The sequence below is a fragment of the Nothobranchius furzeri genome, chromosome 6 (assembly GCF_043380555.1).
Source record: "Nothobranchius furzeri strain GRZ-AD chromosome 6, NfurGRZ-RIMD1, whole genome shotgun sequence".
NCBI lineage: Eukaryota > Metazoa > Chordata > Actinopteri > Cyprinodontiformes > Nothobranchiidae > Nothobranchius > Nothobranchius furzeri.
The window spans coordinates 46981685-47002721 of record NC_091746.1 but is presented as its reverse complement, the minus strand read 5'-3'; the positions used below and the strand labels follow the sequence as shown (position 1 = coordinate 47002721).

General features: G+C 41.6%; 1 protein-coding gene across 1 annotated transcript in view; it reads left to right on the top strand.

Moving 5' to 3' along the window:
- Positions 1 to 21037, top strand: part of LOC107395414 (matrix metalloproteinase-17) — a 197803-nt gene that overhangs the window by 145204 nt on the left and 31562 nt on the right. The window contains exon 4 of the mRNA XM_054744882.2: positions 1829 to 2115. Within this exon, the coding sequence (XP_054600857.2) occupies positions 1829 to 2115 (287 nt within the window). The remainder of the gene's footprint in view (positions 1 to 1828; positions 2116 to 21037) is intronic.

Below are 21037 nucleotides of genomic sequence, written 5' to 3'. Positions count from 1 at the left end.
TTAGCTGATCATGCAGAAAATTGGCCACAAACATCTTTGCCGGAAGATGCATTTAGATTTTTTTTGTTTAACTTTGTATTTGTAGCTTGGTCGAGTGACGTATAAACGGCCCGTATTAAACACGGTTAAAGTGTTAAAAGGAAGGCTCCTCTTTGATTCCCTGTTGTGCCCACCATTGTGGTAGCCTATTTTATTTAAGCAAAATGGTTATTTTTTTCTGAACAAAGGCTATTGTGTCTCTTTGTTTTATGAGTTTGAGTAGGAAATGGAATGAACCGCTGCCACGTTTGGACGCACTCTGAGGAGGCAGCAATTGCTTGCTGCCAGAGGTCGCATGATCCGTTTATCCACTTTCATTTTTAAATTAATAAATAACCATTTAATACAGTTAAATTTCCATTCATTTTATATTTAGTCCAAACAAGCTAACAGAGTGCCCTAGTAACATAAACAATGTAATTAAACAATTTCACTTGAATTAGGAACATTTCACCTGCTGCGGCCTGAACGCACATTCCTTCTGCTCCTCGTAAACCTGGGCTGGTCACCCGCAGCCTGTGCATAATCAAATGTCTCTAGGGAGCTTGCTGCAGAGGTTATGAGACTCTGGATTTTTGTCCAGATAGATTTGTGGATGTTTAAATGTCCTAGATGAGTCTGTGCTTCGCTGACACACTTGAAACAGGAGCTGAATCACCAGGGGCGCCTCCAGAAAATGTTGATGGGGTGGCCAGACTGGGCTAAAGAAATTTTTGTGGTGGCACACCAAATTGGTCCTTGTGGTAATTCTGGGAGAGTTTAGCCTGTGGCAATGTACTGCATTGCCCCTTTGTTTGTTTTTACTAAATTAACAGTACTTATCCAAAACATGAACTTAAATTTTACAAACACGAACATTTCAGAAAAAAAAATTCTGTCATTTAAGAAGTTATTTCAAATTTTATTTTAAAATGTGTTTTTTTTTTGTTTATTTCACCTGTTGCTGTGTTCACAAAAAACTATGGAGATCAAAACTTTTTTAAATGGCGAGCAGCAGAAACATGTATTTTTTTCTTAATTCTGATTATCTTTACTCATTAATTGTATTATTTTTGTTTTGTTTTACAATTATGTCAGGAATAAATAAGATCAATTTATAGTTTGAGTGAACATGAATATGATTGATTAAAACTGGCTTTTGCTGGAGGGGGGCAGAAATTTTCTAGGGCTGCCCCCCCCAGCCACCCCTTGGGGGCGCCATTGTAAATAACGAGCGCTACTCAAGACAAAGTTTTAAAATCAGGAAACTTTTCTCCTAAAGATTTAACTACAAGTCTTCCAGACACTCAAAGATGGAAGGTTTTCCACTTTCCACTCAACACCGCGCTGTTGTGCACAATGTCGAGTGTGTCACAGACGCTCTCCGAGCTCCTCAGCGAGCCGCTTGTGCCACTGTGGCGGAGATGGTGAGAAAATGCTCTTATGCGCTGATGGAGATAATTTCTTGCTTGTTATCTCTAAGATGTTCTCTGTACGTAACATGTAAAATATTTGTCAGTAACAAGCTCACTTATGGGCAAACAAATACTTAAATAAACAAATCCGTAAAAACACAACTGTAACGGCTCAGCCCAATCGCCGATGGTCGATCCATTTGTCCCATCGCCCAACCCTACTACCCTGTTTTTTTCTTTACATCATCAAAAACTCGAACAATAAACAAAAAATGTTACTTTGGTGTAATTCCTGTAAGATTACATCTAAAAGTTTACTACATAATAATGATTACTTCCTCTCTTCTACAACAGTTTTTTGTATTTACACATTTCAATTGTTTTTGCTTTCCCAGAGTGAGGACATTCCCAAAAGATTCAGCCTTACTGGGCAGAGAAACGGTTCGAGCCCTCATGTACTACGCCCTGAAGGTCTGGAGCGACATTGCTCCTCTGAACTTCCACGAGGTTGCCGGCAGCGACGCAGACATTCAGATCGACTTCACCAAAGCTGACCACAACGATGGATACCCCTTTGATGGGCCGGGCGGCACAGTGGCACACGCGTTCTTCCCTGGTGAGAGGTTCACAGCCGGAGACACTCACTTTGATGATGACGAGGCCTGGACCTTCAGATCACCAGGTGAGAAGCACAGTCTTTAACCATCAACATTATTGCTGTTGTGCTTGAATGTATGACACTTTTAATGTTAGTGTTTTCATTCTTTATTATAGTGAATAAAGCCACGCTGATTATTATCACAAGTTTATTAAGAAGAGATAATGCAGCTTTTATTCAGCTGCTAAACTCAAACATCCACCCTCATATTTGCCCACTGATTAAAGTTGCTTTTAACAAAAAGGAAAATTAATTGAATTTCAGCCTTTATTGATTCATATTTATCAATCCACAGACTTTTACTTACAACTGGATCTTTTAATATTTGAAGATGGGGATGAAGGAGCCTCGTGTTTTGACTGAGAAAAGTGATTTACCAGACTGTAAAATATTTCATTGGATTATCTTGAGAAGTAAAAGTAATCTAGCTGAAGTGGAAGCAGCCACATGAACTGTGACCAGCTGTGCCAACAATTATCAACAAAGAGTGGTTTGGGTATGAAACCACTATAGAGGCTGATTGTAAATACTGTTTCATGCTGAGTTCAAGAGCTGCAAAGTCAAAACAGTTATTCATTCAAGTTTTCTCAGAGCAGGTCCAGAGTCAAAGCTAATTATTCGTAACATTAGATTTAGTCATTCTAGGATAACAGTTAAAAGTTGTTCTGTTTAAAGAAATCTAAAGGAACAAGCAGATTAGAGCAAATTGGGAAGTCAAGGTCAGGTCCAGGTAACTATTAATACCCACAGGTAAATTTGATTTGACATGTGACACGAGAATTAGCTCCCAGGTTACACACACAGTCACAAAACACACACACATCAATGAAAAATATAAACAATAAGTGAATAAAAATAAAATAGCAATGCCAGACTCAGTTCTTATTGAGTAACGTTACTGCCTCGGGAATAAAGCTTGTTTTGTACCTCTTGGTCCTGCACTTTGGCACAGTAAATCTCCGTCCAGATGGCAGGAGAGTAAACTGGCCATGAGTGGATGGCCCGTGTCCCTAACAATAGCTTTAGCAATCCTCTCTACCTGCCCACTGTACAGCTGTGCCACACTTTTCCCTGGTTTTCCAAGCAGATGACCCGACCACTTTAAAATCCTGTTGGACAGGATTAAGGATGACACTGGGAAGAAAAAACAGAACAAGGACTAGGCTCAGAAGTAGTGACCTTCTACCTCTACCAGTTGGTGTCCTGGAGGACAGGAACATGGACACAGACAAACACAAAGAATGGGCCAGTCATCATTTCTATTGGAAGACAAGCTGAGAAAACAAAGTTAAAGCTGTTAGAATGAGTCTTTAAGCAAGCTAGGTTTTAAACGCAAACACTGGTATCTTAACCTAAGGCTTCTGCCAGGAACCCGCGTTGCCAGAGGAAACATGATAGCACTAAACACCAGTTGCCATTTTCTTGGTCCAAACGTCTTTTGTTGTCCACGACTTTAAACTAGCTTTTTCTTTTTAGGACTCTGGTTATTTGACTAAAGTTGAAGTGGTAGCAGCCGGCTGTGTCTCCTTCTCTGACATTAGTGAGCAGAGAACATCTCACACCAGTGGTGTTCTGTAGCTAAATACGCAAGTGCGAAATGAGCGAAGGACCCAGGGAAGTGGAGAAATGCAGCATTTTGGCGAGACCAACAACCGGATGGTCCAATAGTTGCTTTCGGTCTGAAACTTGTTATTGGCAGAGGTTTTTAGACAAATGCTAGACAACCATTATATTTATTTATTTATTTTTTTGTTTATTTTTTTTAATCTATAAATATATTCATAGCTATTCTATGTTAGATGGTTGTTAAGAGGCATGAAAAAGTGTTTTAAGTCATGTATTTTCCAATCCATTGCAGCTTTATTAAGAACAGTAACTGTTAATACTAACACAAAGAATAATGAGATTAAAGAAAATAGAGTGATGGTCATGATGTCCTCTAACAGTTTAAGCCTACAACAGCATAACTAAAGGGATGAGTCAGGATAACCCAAGCTAAGTCTAATTATAAGTTTTATCACAAAAGGAGCATTTTAAGGGTTTCTGCCTCATGGATGAATGTCTGATTCCACTAGAGAGAAGGCTAGTGGCTCTGCCTCTCGGGGATTATCGGCTCATGTGTGATAAGATAGTTCTTAGTATAGGATTCAATGTAATCATCACTCTGTACCTCATGGGAAAACTGGACCTCTTGGGTCTGAAAACCTCATTATGCAACAATGCCGGTCGCAGGGCTTTCATTCTGAGTAACTAGAGTCAGCTCCATCACACTCATCACTGAGCCCCACTGAGTGTGTGTGCGTGTTCATTTTCTCCAATGTCAGTGTGTGATGACTGTGCTTCATCATACAGCCCAAACTCCTTCTTCAGACTTACTGATGACATGACTGTGCTTACACCCGTCATCGGTGTAGATGAAGCAAAGTTTAAGGGAGGTGAGCCAACAGGGCGTGGGATTGTATGATGAGCAATGTCTGCCTCCAAAACCCCAAATAGACACTTGAGATCATCCAGAATGATGAACATCGTCATTCCCCTGGCTCTCCAGATGCCGCATCTCCCATCTCTTACTACCTGGTACTCTGACCTTTCCTATGGATGAATAAAGGGAACATTTATTTAATCCACTTGCAAATTCTTCTGCCTGATATTTATACCAGTGCTTTACTTGCGTTCTACTATTTTGTTCATCTTTTTACTTGTTCTCTGCAATGACCTTTATTTGTTTTATACTTTGACGAATGAAAATGGCATTGACTCATTGATATACAATTTTATGCCCTTTTTTCATTTTTCAACTGTGGCAAAGTGTTTTTAAACCCTCACTTTTAAACTGTTATGCAGCATATTGTCACTCGGGGCAATTAAATGCGCATCTTAGTCAAGCTTTGGCAATAACTGAGCTAATACCTTAACCAAAATAGGAGTCTTTGTCCTAGTTTACATGTTCATTAGAAAACCTAATTACTGAATGAAGCACGTTCAACTCCAGCACTGTAGGTGGTGACATGCATGCTTTGTAGGGATGAGCGAGTACACCACTATCTGTATCTGTATCTGTTCAACCAACTAAATTATCTGTATCTGTATCTGTACTCGGAATGGGCGTGGTATAACCCGGAAGTGGGCATGGTTTAACCGGAAGTGGGTGTGGCTTACATCAATATATTAAGTCTGAAATTTATATGGATTGATCAGAAGTTGATATGCGTATTGTTTATTTGAAAACTATTTACAGAGCAGCCTCAGAATAGAGATTAAATATTTTGATCACAATAGTAAAGAAACTATTACAGAACAAGTGTTTCAATAAAATCAGAACATTAATATTTAAGTGCATGAATTAATACATCTGAACTCATGCAGTAGGAACTAGGAAATATGAAATGCTAGAACCAGACACAACTTTATATATATTTTTTTATTTTAGTTTGATTAAACTGATTTTTTTCCTTAACGTTCTTGGCATTTTGACCCACACAAAGTTAAACAAAGCAATGTTGATTAAGGTGTGTGTGTCTGAGAGAGACAGAGAGGGTGAGAGGGAGAGAGATGGAGTTTAAAAAAAAAACCCGACCGGAAGGGAGGTAGTGAGTGACTGATGCAGCACGTCAGCTCTGTCTTGTCAAATGCACCATGTAAGTTATGAAAAAAGTAACTTTAAATATTCAACCGAAAAAGAGGCGAGCTGAAGAAAACTTAGGGAAAACTGAAGAAACGTGAGCAACAGTGAAGCAATCACAGCGAGATCCGTTACTGTCTGTGTGTGCGTGGATGAGCCGGACGGACTGAGCTCCTGGCCGGCTAGAGAGTTTTGTGTGTAGGGAGGGGCAGGCGCTCTATGTGACTGGCCAATCACAGAGCGTGAAGACAGTCAGTTACCCAATGAGGATTTTCCTTCAGCACGATTACAGATATTTCCGAGGTTTACTCGTGTCATGCTCCTATTCGTCAAAAATGCTTTATCCGTACCGGTTACTCGTCTGAAACGAGTAACCGGCTCATCCCTAATGCTTTGTGTCGTCATTCTCACGGCTAGTCTATGGCAACACACAAATAGTAAATCAAACACTGGCGGGAGTAAAGCAGGCGGCGTAAAAGTAGGCTATGCAAAATGGCCAAAGAAATAGACAACACTGCAGCAAAGTACATTACATACTGTACCGTTTGATGGTGTTACACGTCAGTTTCAAACATAGTCTTGTAGTGATGGTGTAGGGAGCTTACGTCCATCTACTTCCAGACCAGTGGTCCCCTACTGCCAAATAAATTAATGTTTATTTATTTATTTGGCAGATGCTTTTATCCAAAGTGACGTACAATTGTTAATCTATAGGGCATGTTGTGATCTTGGGGGAAACCGGAGTACCTGGAGGAAACCCACACTTGCATGGGGAGAACATGCAACTGAACGTAGGAAGGTCACAGCCGGGTTTTGAACCTGAAACCTTCTTGCTGCAAGGCAACAGTGCTAACAACTGCACCACCACGCAGCCGTGCATGGGAATCTACGGGTCTATAAGTTATTTCCTGATCCTGTTTGATATGTGCCATGGATTTCACTTACTATATCTCGTCTGTTGATACCACGTCAATCTGGCTTCTTAGTTCTTCAGGTCTGCTGTGGCCTTCTTCTGGCTGCAGTCTAGTGCCGCTTTTGTTGTTGACATAAGCTGGGGAACTCGGGTGTGTCTTATCTAATTATGAATTCTGTTTTTTTACACCCAAGCAGGTTAACTTTTTGTTGGTTCTTGCTCTCAAGTCAGCATGTGTGAGAACATTCCAGGCCACATGCTGTTAAAAGTAGACATCTGCTGAGGGATAACTGGAGCTTGTAGAGGATTTCCTTCACATTGGTGTTGAAGATTATCATGTTGCTACACATCGGTGTGTGCCTTGGAGTTCTATTTTGTTTGCAAGATGTTAAAAGCAAACACATCTTTTTTGATCCAGCTTCTATCGTCCATATGCACCACCCGCTTAGCTGAAAATAAGTAGATGAAGCTACTTGTCTCCGAGATCTTCAAGAGCTATGTTTATTCTGACAAGGAACATTTATCTCTGCCATCGTGATATTCAGATATGCATGGTCAGCATTATCTAAATCAAGTTGTTGCACATAGATTCAATGATTTCAAGATTATCCGCTGAACTTCTCCAAAAGCATCACACTCTCTCAGTTGGCGCAGCCTGCTATACTGCCATCTTCTCCTCAGATAAATGTCACACGTGCAAACATCCATCTGGTTTAAGGGAAACCATGATTTGTCAAACTAAACCTACAATCTGGTATTCTCATTACTGGCTGAATTAGCATGCAGAAATCTGCAAACACAAGCAATAAAACTGGTCTATCTTTATGCAGCTCCATGTACAGAAAGCTGTCTTCCCACAGAAATAACTAGCAATACGGTTTCAGCCGAAGATCTTCTGTCAAACTGAGCCACTTGGGTTGAATTTACTTCTTTTTCTGCTCGTGTTTTGAAAGAGTGAATTTTTAAACCGCAGGAAAATTGTCTTTTTTGTTAGTTTTTTTAACCACGCACTTCATGATGCAAAACATGTTAATCAGCTTTTTAAGATTTTCATTTATTATTTATTTATAGATTTTTTTCAAATTTTTATTTCTTGTTTTCATGCAAAAACGTGCATTCATACATATTTAGCCAGCATAAGGCTGCCTTTAGTTTTCTTATTCTTAGCAACAAAAAAATAATATATATATATATATATATATATATATATATATATATATATATATATATATATATATATATATATATATAATTCTTAATGTCTTCAGAATACCAAACTGGCCTTTTACAAAAGCACTAAATATTGTGAGTTATCACCTCATATTCACTGCTAGGAGATGCTTTGCACATTTCTACACTTTCAGCATTTTAAAAGAAAACAACAAGGTTTTGTGTGCAAATGCCACAGGGATTGCTTGATTTGGGTAAAAATACACTTCTTTCCAGCACACACTGCTTATTTTTATAACTAAAACCTGATGGACAGGACCCCTCCAGGATCATTCTGCTTGCACTCCCAGGAAACGGAGCTGAAAGCACAAAGCCAAAATGTGCTGTGGATGATAGTGATGAGATGCTATCCAGGCTTTTGCCCATGCTAGCAAGCAAAATTCACAGCAGTTGAATTTTCTCCAGTTTCACTTTTCAGCAGGCTGCCAGTATATGTGCAACATGTTGCTGTTGTTGTCGTTTAGTTGTAGCATTACAAGTTATGAGAGTAAAGATATGAAATGCCTTTATTTTATGTCATTAATTCTTCCATAAACTGATTCCAGGATGAAATTCTTACCAAATATAGTGTTAAATTTCATCCGTCTTTCTAATCCACTACAAAGTCTCCCAAAATACAGTAACTTCCAAGTCCATACTAATTACATTTTAATTGTTTAGCTTTAAATTTAGCACATTTAGCTCTGGGGATGTAAGACAATATCTGCACTGACAGATTTATGTCTCATTATTATAATGTCTTGATATTTAAAAGCAGTTTATCAATTAATTTATTGAGAATTTACATGCAATTTTTTCTTTTTTTTCTTTTGGGTGGTGCAATTAAATCTCTGACAGCTAGGTGGCAGCAGTTTTTATCGCCTTCATTACGATGAAACAACAAAACCTCACTGTAGCACTGCATGTGTTTTTGAAGTGTCTGTCCTGTGTTTTCCAATCAAATTCAGTCCAAAAAATTGCAAATAGTGTCACATAAAAAAATCACTTTTTGTATCACATAATATCACACCATCTCCTCCATATTGTTATGTAAACTGTATTGCCAGATACTTGCCTATGGGGAGCATAGGTCACACCCCTCTATTTTAGGTCAGTGGGCCCCCTACCGCCAAAAAAATGGGCCGATAAGTTATTTCCCGTTTGATAAGTGCCATGGACCACTTATGAGGTCTGTGAATTTTAAAGACAATTTTTCCTGTCAAGAAAGCACTTATTTTCGACAGGTGGCAAAAGTTATTTTAGGTTTTGTGTGGAAAGTCGTAGAAGACTTTAACTGGTTGTCTCACTAAATTTATAAACCAGATGTAACTAGGGTTGGGCATCGAGCATCGATTGGAACCTGGACCAACTGTTAGTTTTTCCCGGAATTAGGGCTGCTCGATTATGGCAAAAACAATAATCACGATTATTGGGACTAAAATTGAGATCACGATTATTTAGGACGATTTTTCTATTTATGTTGATTTTATTTGTTTTTATTCAGTCATAAAATTGCTCAGGACACAATCAGGACAAAAGTAAATAATAAACAAGATGATCACTAAAATAACTCCTGATTCCCAGTATAAAAAGACAAATATACTTATAGCTCATAGTCTATGACCCAAGGGCTATAGACCTTGGTTTAACTCATTTAAGTCTAACTAGTGCAGACCCAAATACCAATACCAATATCTTTCAAATACTGACAGCAAGAATTACACAGTGGCATTTATAACAAATAAATGCAAATAAATTGATGTTCACAAAATGTTGCATAACATTTATTGAGTCGTGTCAAGGTGCTGTAGGAGACTGCACTAGCACCTTGTCCTCAGAGAGATTAGTTATTAGTTATCAGCGTGAGGAAGTTATTTCTACCTTATTTATAAACTATTTATTTACAGGTCCATCAGTTAATGTAATAATTGTCCCAACCACAGCTGTACCCCCCACCCCCCAACCTGGTCTCACAGCAATCGGGGCAAGCTGCACGCATGTTTAGCGCGCCGCACGCGCACATTTAGCCATTTTTATCGGCTCAGGAGTCCGCAGGTACGGTGTGTGTCACTCACCCTGGTTACTCCAACAGGGAGCCGGCTCCGAGAGCTGTTTCTTTAGTGACTGACACATCACTACATCATTCCCTTTCCTAATGTCCTGAAGAACGGTCCGGAGTGCAGGCGGAGTGTTTAGCTAACCTGCAGTAAACGTCGACGACAGTTATCCAGAAAGTAGCTAAGGGTTACCAGAGATGGTTCTGAGATGTTCGCTTGGTACTTTTAAGATTTAAAAAGTCAAGAAGGGGGTCTGAGAAGCTGCTAGAAATAGCGTCAAAGTCGCCAAGTTGGCAACACTGTGGAGGAGCGCTTCATTTGTAACTCAGGGCAGTGCAAGTGGGAGGAGCAAATAATCGGCTTGTTTTGTTTTTTATAATCGTTCAAAACTCAGATCGTAATCGTGATTACAATTCGATTAATTGAGCAGCCCTACCCGGAATTGTTCAAAGTTTTTTATTTCGATTCCTAGAATGTCGACGGAAGAGGAATCCGCGACCGATCTCCGTGAAAAATAAACGTGATCTGCAAATTGTGATCAACGCTTTTCAGAGCTGATCACACCAGCTGTCTGTGAGCCCCCCACCCAGCGCACAGCGGCCAGATATAAACAAACGCGTCTGCCGAACTTTTACTCCGTAATGTAAACTTTAACTCCTGCAGCGTAGAGGAAACTTGTTAAAATACGTCAACATGGTGGATTTAATAGAAGTTTTAAAGAACAAACTGTGGACAGTGTGAGGTGAGTTTGTCTCACTGCGGAAATAAAAACACACAAGGAGCGTCAGCAGTCAGATGTAGCCGCTCACCAACAGAAGGCTGAACAATAACCTGTAGAATAATTACAGTCATCACGCTAGAGCAGCTTTCTCTGTGGTGGACCACACCAGCTTCTGCCACAATAAATAATTACAATAATAATAATAATAAATCACACACAAAGCTGTGAACATTTTAATTTTCTTTTTGAACTATTTCTGTTGAGAGTTTTAATGTTTAAAATCTGTTAGATTGTTACTGACTGCAGCTACATTTAAGTTTCACTTTCTGTTCTGACTGAATGCTGCTGCAGCATGGAGGTGTAGTTCTCAGTCATCCTGGACATGATCATCCTGAGAGTTTTAGCTGAAAACAGCTGGACATTTCTGGAAATGTTGGAGACATTTAGCCTCTCATCCCAGAGGCTTCTTCCATACTTTGGTTGTGCTGCAAGTCTTTTTCTTTTTTTCTCCAAAACATGTTTTTGTCTAAATGAAGGTGATGTTATTGTTCATAGAATTAAAATTCATGTTGAAGTTGAGATTATTTCATCAAGTAGGACCTGTGGTTAGCTGGCTCATTTAAAACATGTCATGTCTTGAAAGAATCGGAATCGGGAATCAATAGGAACCAGAATCGAAACGAGGTATTGGAATCGGAATCGGTCAAAGTCAAACGATGCCCAACCCTAGATGTAACCCAGGGAGCCACTCTGTCACCTTTTTCATTGAATGACCTACACCTGCCGCTCCCTTAATTGGATGCCTTTTAGAACCCTCAACCTGATGCTTCCTGTTTTGTTCCACTGCAGTCCACTGTGATTGTTGCTCCCGCCGTGACATATTGGAACTGGTGATTTAGAGTCATTCTTTATCAACTGAACACCAGTCCGAAGTCATACTCATGTCAAATGTACAGCAGTCCGAACACAGTTGGGGCAATGGTGATTCTGTTTGTTCAATAGGCTTTTGCACTCAGTGTAAATGTGTGCCTCACTGATGATTGTTTACTTAGCACTGCAGCAGATTACCACCCATCACCCATTATTCAGACACTCTCACTGTAACCAGACACGTCTACTAATTGTGAAAGGCTGGATTTGTCTTGAGAATGTATAGAAAGTAGTTGTACAACATAATCATGTGAACCTAACTGAACTTGGCCTTGCTGTCCTGTGGTTGAGTTTGACCTAAGTGCACTTAAACTATTTTCTTTGACTAGTCATTTCTGCATAGTGAGTCTTGGTAAATATGATTGCCCCTGAGAAACGGGTGCGTTATGATGAATATGTGTTTAATCAAATTACTATATATTTGATCTATATTATTTGTCTTTACTTGTTTGACCCTTTTGGATGATTCCCAGTGCTGAGATCTGGGATGGCGAGCCACCCATAACCACTGTGATCTGGTAGGACCTCTGATGTGACAACTTGTTCATCATCTTGATTCTACACAGTCTCACCTTTGGATACTAAGAGATTAGGACTGTTGGTTGGACTGTCAAAGGAGATCTCTTATAAAATAATTGTGGACTCTGGAAATCACGGGATTTATTTTGTGTTTTTTTTTTCCATTTGTTATACTTGGTGTTATGTTTAGTAATTATAATAATACTATAAAAATATAATATATAAAAATATATAAATATACATATAAAGGTAATACCTTAATTGATATTAAATCTTGTTTTTTAGTAAACACGTTTATTCTGGAAAGTAAAGTCTGATTGTGTTTTATTCACGCACTTTGGCTCTGTGGACGGACTTAGTATTCACTGCCTGGCCTAGAGGGGGTTACACAGACACAAAAAAGAGAAGAAAAGTGGCTGAGTTCAGCGACCTTCTAATCCTTCTTCCAGCACGACAGAAGGAGAATTAAAGTGGAGAAAATCACTATAAATCTGGCCACATGCCAAGTAGCAGCTCCGCCGGGGAGAGATTATGTGGTGACGTCAAATATGCAGCGTCTGATTTGTAGTCATTTTATTAATTTTTGCAAGCTGATGAATCTCAAGTTACATGACAGATGACAGCTAAATGAATCAGCCAGCATGGACTTCCCGCATGCGTGATTCATTATCTTTCTGGATACTGTGGAGTAAACATCTCCTGACAGCAGCTCAGAGTTACTGCTCCAGCTGCAGCAGCACAAGGACAAACTGCTGTGAGGAGCACACAGCAGTCTCTGGGAGAGAACGAGCAGGAAGCAAAGTCCTTCCTTCCTTACAAGACACACCATGCCGTCAAATCAGTGTAATATTGCCACAACACTGTGTCTTCTAAACGCACCACAATTTTGCAGCATTTGTTCTGCTTCCCTTGGTAGTAATATTGCGGTGAGTGTCTGTCTTATAAAAGGCGATTGCACCTTGGCACAACAGAGGGTGGTGTCGTCATCATGTGGGGAGTTACTGCCAAGCTCTGACCAGCAACTATATTGAAAATGAAGCAAAAAGGGGCCTAAGTTTCTCTTTTGTAAACAGAATCAGCTGAGATGATCATTTGGAGCAATGCAGCACTCTTGGAGATTTTCCCCGTTAGAGCTGGAGGTCAGATTGCCAGAGACTGTGAAGGACAGGCACCTTTAGGAGTTGCTTACAAAACTTAAGGAGTTAGAAGGCTTGGATCACAACAAAAAGCAAGTTATGTCCAAGATAAACAGAAGTCTGCTGCAGTGCAGAGATCACCCCCATGCCTCCTTTATGCCGCCATTGCGTAATCTTTTGTAAAAATGACACAATTGCGCAACATATCCACCACAGTTTGACCACTTATAAACAACCTAAGGCTCCCTGATGCCGGCTCAGCGTTGCGGCAAAATGGTGGCATTCTTTTCTAAAAGAGGCTAGACTCTAGCCTCTAGAGCAGGGGTCGGCAACCCGCGGCTCTGTAGCCGCATGCGTCTCTTTCATCCATCTGATGCAGCTCTCTGCTTGTAAACTAATTAATGAATATTTAATTACATTGTATTTTATTTTACTGCATTCATTTTTTGTCTGTAGCCAATTCTAAATTTAAAGATTGTCTGCGTAAACCTGAGCAAGCCACCTGCTTGTGTGTAATCAAATGTCTCTGTAGGTGCTTTCTGAGCTAAAGAGGATGAGATTCTGGACTGTTCCTCAGACAGGCTCATGGATGCGTCTCAGTGTTGGAGACAGGATCAAGCGCTATTCAGCCAAAGATTCATAATCAGGGAACATTTTTAGTGACAAGTCTCTGAGAGTCTGGGTTTAGAAAACACAGAATCTTCCTGGATGGTTCTGGTTCTGCAATGCGCTCCAAGCCCCCGATCTACACATCTTCAGCTCGCTGTCCACCTTACGCATGCGCTGACAGTGAGCAGCGCTGAGCTCAGTGTCCATCTCAGATGTTCTGATGGGAATCTTTTCCTGATTCATATAGCTACCTCCACGATGTGCATAACGATTAAAATGTCAGTGCATCTGCAGGCTTGAGACTTCCCCGTCAAAATAAACAATCAAATACGGGAAATATCCGGTCAGTCTGAACCCTGTCATTTAACTGTTTTACCTTCTTGTGAAGATTGTTGCCAACAGAAACATTGAACCTGATTAACACCAGAGCCAGGCACACTGCGCCGTTATCTCCATCAGTGTAAATGAGAGGGAAAGAAACTAATTGATTGGATCCTTTTCTTACCTTTTGAACAATGCAAAGTTTAGTTCAGTACAATGTTTAATTACAACAGTCCAACGAGACAGAGCCTGGATTTGTATTCTGAACAGTTATGTGTGACGCCTCTAAAAGCGTCACCTGCTCAACTATTAAAACCACTAGCAGGGTGAAAAATATCGAAATGTAGCACAGACGGGCTACAACTTTTGGATCAATTTTATACAAACTGTTTCATTAATTATCTGCTGTTGAAAGATAACTTTGAGGTACATGAGTGAATGGTATTGGTTGCTGTCACCTGTTGTGATCGGTTAAAGCCGCTCTCTAGGCCCCGCCCACAATGCCGCGGCGGCTGCGACTCCCAGTGTTTTCTTTACTGTGGGAAATGGATAACAATGGCTCTTTGATGGGAACAGGTTGCCGACCCCTGCCCTAGAGTCTCTAAAAGAAGCACTGCTCACAGCTGTCTTTGTTTACTAACAGGGAGGACACCATAGAATTCTCCGTGCGTCTTTTGCCCCACCCAGCTGCTTGGAGATTTCCATGTTTCTGAGAAGGTTGTGTGAACCAAACCTGCAGGGCAGGACTGATGCTACCAAGACCGGGTTGGACTGGGCCAAATGCGAAAACACTTTTTCATAGCCCCATTTATTTGCAGCCATTAATTTTGTTCAGGGGGCCCATGAGCTGACCACAAAGGGAGGTGACTGAGGTTCCCTATACACACACACACACACACCTATTTTACATTCAGCCATGGAGGTGGCTAGGGTTAGTCTGCCCTAAATCTTAATACATCTCCGTAGGATTGCAGACATTCTTAGACACCACTAAAACATCCTACAGTATATTGGTTATATCAAAGTATTGATTCAAGTAGCTTTAAAAACATGATTTATTGGTTATAGTTGACCCTTTTTCTACTGTTGACATTTTGTCAAGTTGCCACAAAAAAACGGACGGGTTGTTAATAATTACCTGATTCTACTCCAGGAAAGGCATAACAATATAATAGTCTACAAATAAAGTTTTCTGGGCCACTGAAAAGAAACCAGCCCACTATTAACCATCATTAATTACATCCATGCTTTTCAATGAGTAATAAAACGTGATAAAACGGCCATTTAAGTTTCAAATTCAGACAACCTTGATGTTATTATAATAACACGGGACTGATCTCTGTGGTATATTCCAAATCTGCTGAGACAATGAAATGATTCTGTTGAGGAGGTATGAAGTTCTTTGTTTCACCAATTAAGGACACCATTTTTTACTCCAGCTCTGGACTCTGAACGGTTCAGGAGGACGCCGTGATCGACCAACAAAGGCAGCTCTTAGATCCTAAAGAACTAAAAAAAAAAGATTGTCTCCTCCTTCAGTATTAATCAACAAGTCATTAGTCACCCAAACAATCATGGTCTATGGATGACGAGCTGATTTCAACAAAGACTGGAAGCTGTTAAAAACAACGTTATTCATAAACAACATCTGTCGTGCGGAGATGACTTTCTGCAGGATAAGAGAGATGGTGTTGGAGATGGGGCTGTTTGTAGTTAAAGGGTCCAATATGGACTTTGTTTTTCATTTTGCAAGCAGAGGATCTACAGCAAAGTGTTTAAAGCAGCATGAAAAATAACTCAAGGCCAAAGAATCAATGAAAAATTGTAAGACAACAAGCCTCAATGTGAGGCCTTTTTCTCTAATCAGCCTAATGACCTGGAGGGGTGTGATTGGGAGGAACGGCCCACCTAATCTGAACTCGAGCGGTGTTTTGTTATTGGACTTCTGTGCAAGCCGCAGTTTGGCCATAACGAACACCATGTTCGAACATAAGGATGCCCACCGGTACACTTGGTACCAGGGCAGCCTAGGTCACAGGTCGATGATAGATTTTGTAGTCGTATCATCTGACCTGCGGCCGTATGTTTTGGACACCCGAGTGAAGAGAGGGGCGGAGCTGTCAACTGATCACCACCTGGTGGTGAGTTGGATCAGATGGCAAGGGAACATGCCGCGTAGACCTGGCAGACCCAAACGCATAGTGAGGGTCTGCTGGGAACGCCTGGCAGAAGAACCTGTCAAGACGGTCTTCAACTCCCACCTCCGGCAGAGCTTTGACCACGTCCCGAGAGCAGTGGGGGACATTGAGTCCGAGTGGGCCTTGTTCCACTCTGCGATTGTCGAGGTGGCTGTTGCTAGCTGTGGTCGTAAGGTGGCCGGTGCCAGTCGTGGTGGCAACCCCCGTACCCGCTGGTGGACACCAGAGGTTCGGGGAGCCGTCAGGCTGAAGAAGGAGGCCTACAGGGCGTGGCTGGTCTGTGGGTCTCCGGAGGCAGCAGACAAGTACCGGATAGCCAAGCGGGGTGCAGCAGTGGCAGTTGCCGAGGCAAAATCTCGGGCGTGGGAGGAGTTTGGTGAGGCCATGGAGAAAGACTATCGATCGGCTCCAAAGAGGTTCTGGCAAACTGTCTGGCGCCTCAGGAGAGGAAGGCAGCAACTCGCTCACACTGTTTACAGTGGGGATGGGGAGCTGCTGACGTCAACTGAGGCTATAGTCGGACGGTGGAAGGAATACTTTGAGGAGCTCCTCAATCCCACCAATGCGCATTCCGAGGAGGAACCAGAGCTGGGAGGCCTGGGGATGGACTGTCCGATCTCGGGGGCAGAAGTTGCTGAGGTAGTCAAACAACTACACAGCGGCGGAGCCCCGGGGGCGGATGAGGTTCGTCCTGGGTATCTCAAGGCTATGGATGTTGTAGGGCTGTCATGGTTGATACGTCTCTACAACATTGCGTGGTCATCGGGGGCAGTTCCTAGGGAGTGGCAGACCGGGGTGGTGGTCCCCATCTTTAAGAAGGGTGACCTGAGGGTGTGTTCCAACTATAGGGGGATCACACTCCTCAGCCTCCCTGGAAAGGTCTACGCCAAGGTACTGGAGAGGAGGGTCCGATCGATAGTTGAATCTCAGATAGAGGAGGAGCAATGTGGTTTTCGTCCTGGCCGTGGAACTGTGGACCAGCTCTATACCCTTGCAAGGGTGATGGAGGGGGCATGGGAGTTTGCCCAAGCAATCCACATGTGCTTTGTGGATTTGGAGAAGGCTTATGACCGTGTCCCCAGGGGCATCCTGTGGGGGACGCTCCAGGAGTATGGGGTGGGTGGCTTTCTGTTAAGGGCCATTCAGTCCCTTTACCAGAGGAGCGTGAGTTTGGTCCGCATAGCCGGTAGTAAGTCGGACCTGTTCCCAGTGAGGGTTGGACTCCGCCAGGGCTGCCCTTTGTCACCGGTTCTGTTCATCACTTTTATGGACAGAATTTCTAGACGCAGCCGTGGTGTGGAGTGTGTCGAGTTTGGTGGCAGGAGAATCTCGTCTCTGCTTTTTGCGGATGATGTGGTCCTCCTAGCTTCATCCAGCTCTGACCTTCAGCTCTTGCTGGGTAGGTTCGCGGCCGAATGTGAAGCGGCTGGGATGAGGATCAGCACCTCCAAATCTGAGACCATGGTTCTCGACCGGAAAAGGGTGGCTTGCCACCTCCGGGTCGGGGGAGAAGTCCTACCTCAAGTGGAGGAGTTTAAGTATCTCGGGGTCTTGTTCACGAGTGAGGGTAGGAGGGATCGGGAGATCGACAGGCGGATTGGTTCGGCGTCTGCAGTGATGCGGACGCTGAGCCGATCTGTCGTGGGGAAGAGGGAGCTGAGCCAGAAAGCCAGGCTCTCGATTTACCGGTCGATCTACGTCCCAATCCTCACCTATGGTCATGAGCTTTGGGTAATGACCGAAAGAACGAGATCGCGGATACAAGCGGCCGAAATGAGTTTCCTCCGTAGGGTGGCCGGGCTCAGCCTTAGAGATAGGGTGAGGAGCTCGGACATTCGGGAGGGACTCGGAGTAGAACCGCTGCTCCTCCGGATCGAAAGGAGCCAGTTGAGGTGGTTTGGGCATCTGGTCAGGATGCCTCCTGGACGCCTCCCCAGGGAGGTGTTTCGGGCATGTCCTGCCGGCAGAAGGCCCCCGGGTCGACCCAGGACACGTTGGAGAGGTTACATCTCCAATCTGGTCCGGGAACGCCTTGGGGTCCTGCCGGAGGAGCTGGTGGACAAGGCCGGGGAGAGGACGGCCTGGAGCTCCCTAATTGGGATTCTGCCCCCGCGACCCGGACCCGGATAAGCGGAGGAAGACGAAGACGAAGCCTAATGGGAGCAATATCTAATGCAGGAAGATGTCATGGAGGTTCTGAGCTCCAACTGAAACAAGCTAGCTGAAACAAAATACAAATATTAGGGATGAGACTCATTTAAGTGTTTAATCAAATTAACCAGAGGCTTTGTAATTAATTAATCTTGATTAATAACATCGCCCTGAAGCATTGTTGGAAAGTTCAGTTCAAAGTTCAGTTCATACATTTAAAAACGGACTGGTTCGTTTCTTAGTTCATAATTTAAAAAATTTTTGAACTAAGTTCACTGTTCCAAAAACTAACTAGTTCAGTTCTTTTTTCTCATATATATATATATATATATATAACTTATGAAATTGTTGGCACCTGTTCGGTCCACATTCATACCCAGCTGCAGTTTTTACCCTACCGTAAATTCTCAATAACATGAGGGAAACATTATTTGAACAGTATTTTAATGGGAAATTATTAAACAAGCTTAGGAAGCAGGCTGAGGTAGCAAACTCAAAGTGCAATATTAAAAGTGCAAAACATTAAACAATGTATAATCTTTCAGTTAAGTCCTGTTTCAATTTTTCTGAATGAACTTTGACTCCTGCACACAGCATAGACGTAGAAGAAGAGTAGACGCCGCACCAACCGCTACTGCCTATGGTTGGCCACATTTGCGGGTTCTACTTTTTATAAAGTCTGTGGTTAACAGGATGTTTTAGCTAGGCTTTAGCTCCGGAAAAGCTCAGTGGAGATCTGGAGCTGGAACAGCGAAAGAACCCGTTCATAAACCCGTTCACGCATGCCAGGACGAACGCACTCACTTTTACGTTCATCGGGCAAAATACGAACGAGTTCAGTTTACGTTCACACAACTCTCTGCTGAGAGTTACAAGATGAGTGCTGTGTGAATGGTTGTCCCTCCCGCTGTAATGTGTTCATATGGATAAAGACACTTGCTTTTATTTAATTTTACTTTCCTTTTGTTCTTTTTTGCTTAAAGAGTGATTTGTGGTGATGTATTTAATTGGAGTTTTAGTTGTGTTTGGAGCATGTAAAAAATGTGTACGGTCCTAAAGCCCAGGCTCTGCAGCTTTTATTAGGAGAGTGGCTTGATTATATTTATTGATAATTGGGGCACAAATTTTGAAGCTCAATGTGTAATTTTCGACACGTATATACATATAATTGATTATTTTAATAGCTTATTTGTCTTTGACAGTTTGCTGCTTCTTCATGAATCAAATGCATTTTAGGTTTAGACAAACATTGTTTTAGTTTATTTCTTATTCAACAACCTCTTAAATGGAAAATCAAATCAATTAAAGCTTACTTGAGGTTTTAAAAGAATTTTAGTTGCCTAAGTTGTAATTGTATTTGATCTGAAAAGTTGAAAGCAGCAGCAAACCTGATCATGCATGTCTCACTGGAACACCATCAGCCACCATCAGGTGGGACTTCAGGCACAGCTCCAGCTTTTCAACTCCCAGTTAAATTGCGGACATCATCACTGCCTTGTGGGCCACCTGGTCATCATCAGAGTAATTATACTCACATAAATCAAGTTGAGCTAAGAGAAAAACTGCTTTGAGTGATCTTCTAGACCTACAAGTTTATTGTTAGAGTTTGAGAATGCATGCATTGCATTCTTTCATGGTAAAATATTAGATTAGATCTGCATTTTCATTGCTATTGTCCCATTTACCTAAAGCAGGTATTGATTTTTCTAAAATAATGCCACCATTGTATGAGTTTACTCCATTCTACATATGACAGACCTTTTTTCCTCAGTTTTTGAATTAAAAATAAGAGTTCAATATTTTGACTTTAAGTTTGGGTTTAATTTGTAGAGGCTTGCTGGATTTCAAATATTTTCAACTGAGAACTCAGTTATTTAATTTCCCTGGACTCCTTTTCATTAAAAAAATCATGAGTCAAGTCCATTCTTCCCGAGGAATATCAATATCAAATTTTGAGCTTTACTGGAGAGAGGGAAAAGATTTAGGTTTCACTCTTCTTTCCAATAATCCAGTACATATGAGTAATACCATCCTTGCGTTATTGGTTAAAGGTTTAGCAGTCTCACTGGTCTGATAAAGTTTAGATATTATAAAATAGATTTATTAGATGCTGTTGGAAAATAAAATGCTAATCAAACATTCTTTACAATCATTATGTAAACTGACTACAGAAAAACTAATAATGAGACTAAGTTAAAGTCGATGCCATTTTTGTCAGATATTTTTTACTCCCAGATTCTGATAATCCCATCAATTAAAATAAATACTGGCATCTATAGAACTGATTTTTTTGGTCCCTTTTTGAAATAATGCTCAAACCACTTCTTTGTTACTTCCTGTGTCTAGCTACAATATGTGGTTCCACAGACATCTTAGGCCCAATCCCAATGATTGCGTTTCTTTCCTTGTGCCCCTCAATTGTGCATTCCAGTGTCCCAAAGTGCGGAAGTTGACCATGCCTCTTTAACACCCTTGATCCACATTTGGCCCAAGTCTGCAAGTAAAGGGTATTACCCACAATCCATTGCTGCATGGGAATTTTGTGAAGGCAGGACAATGA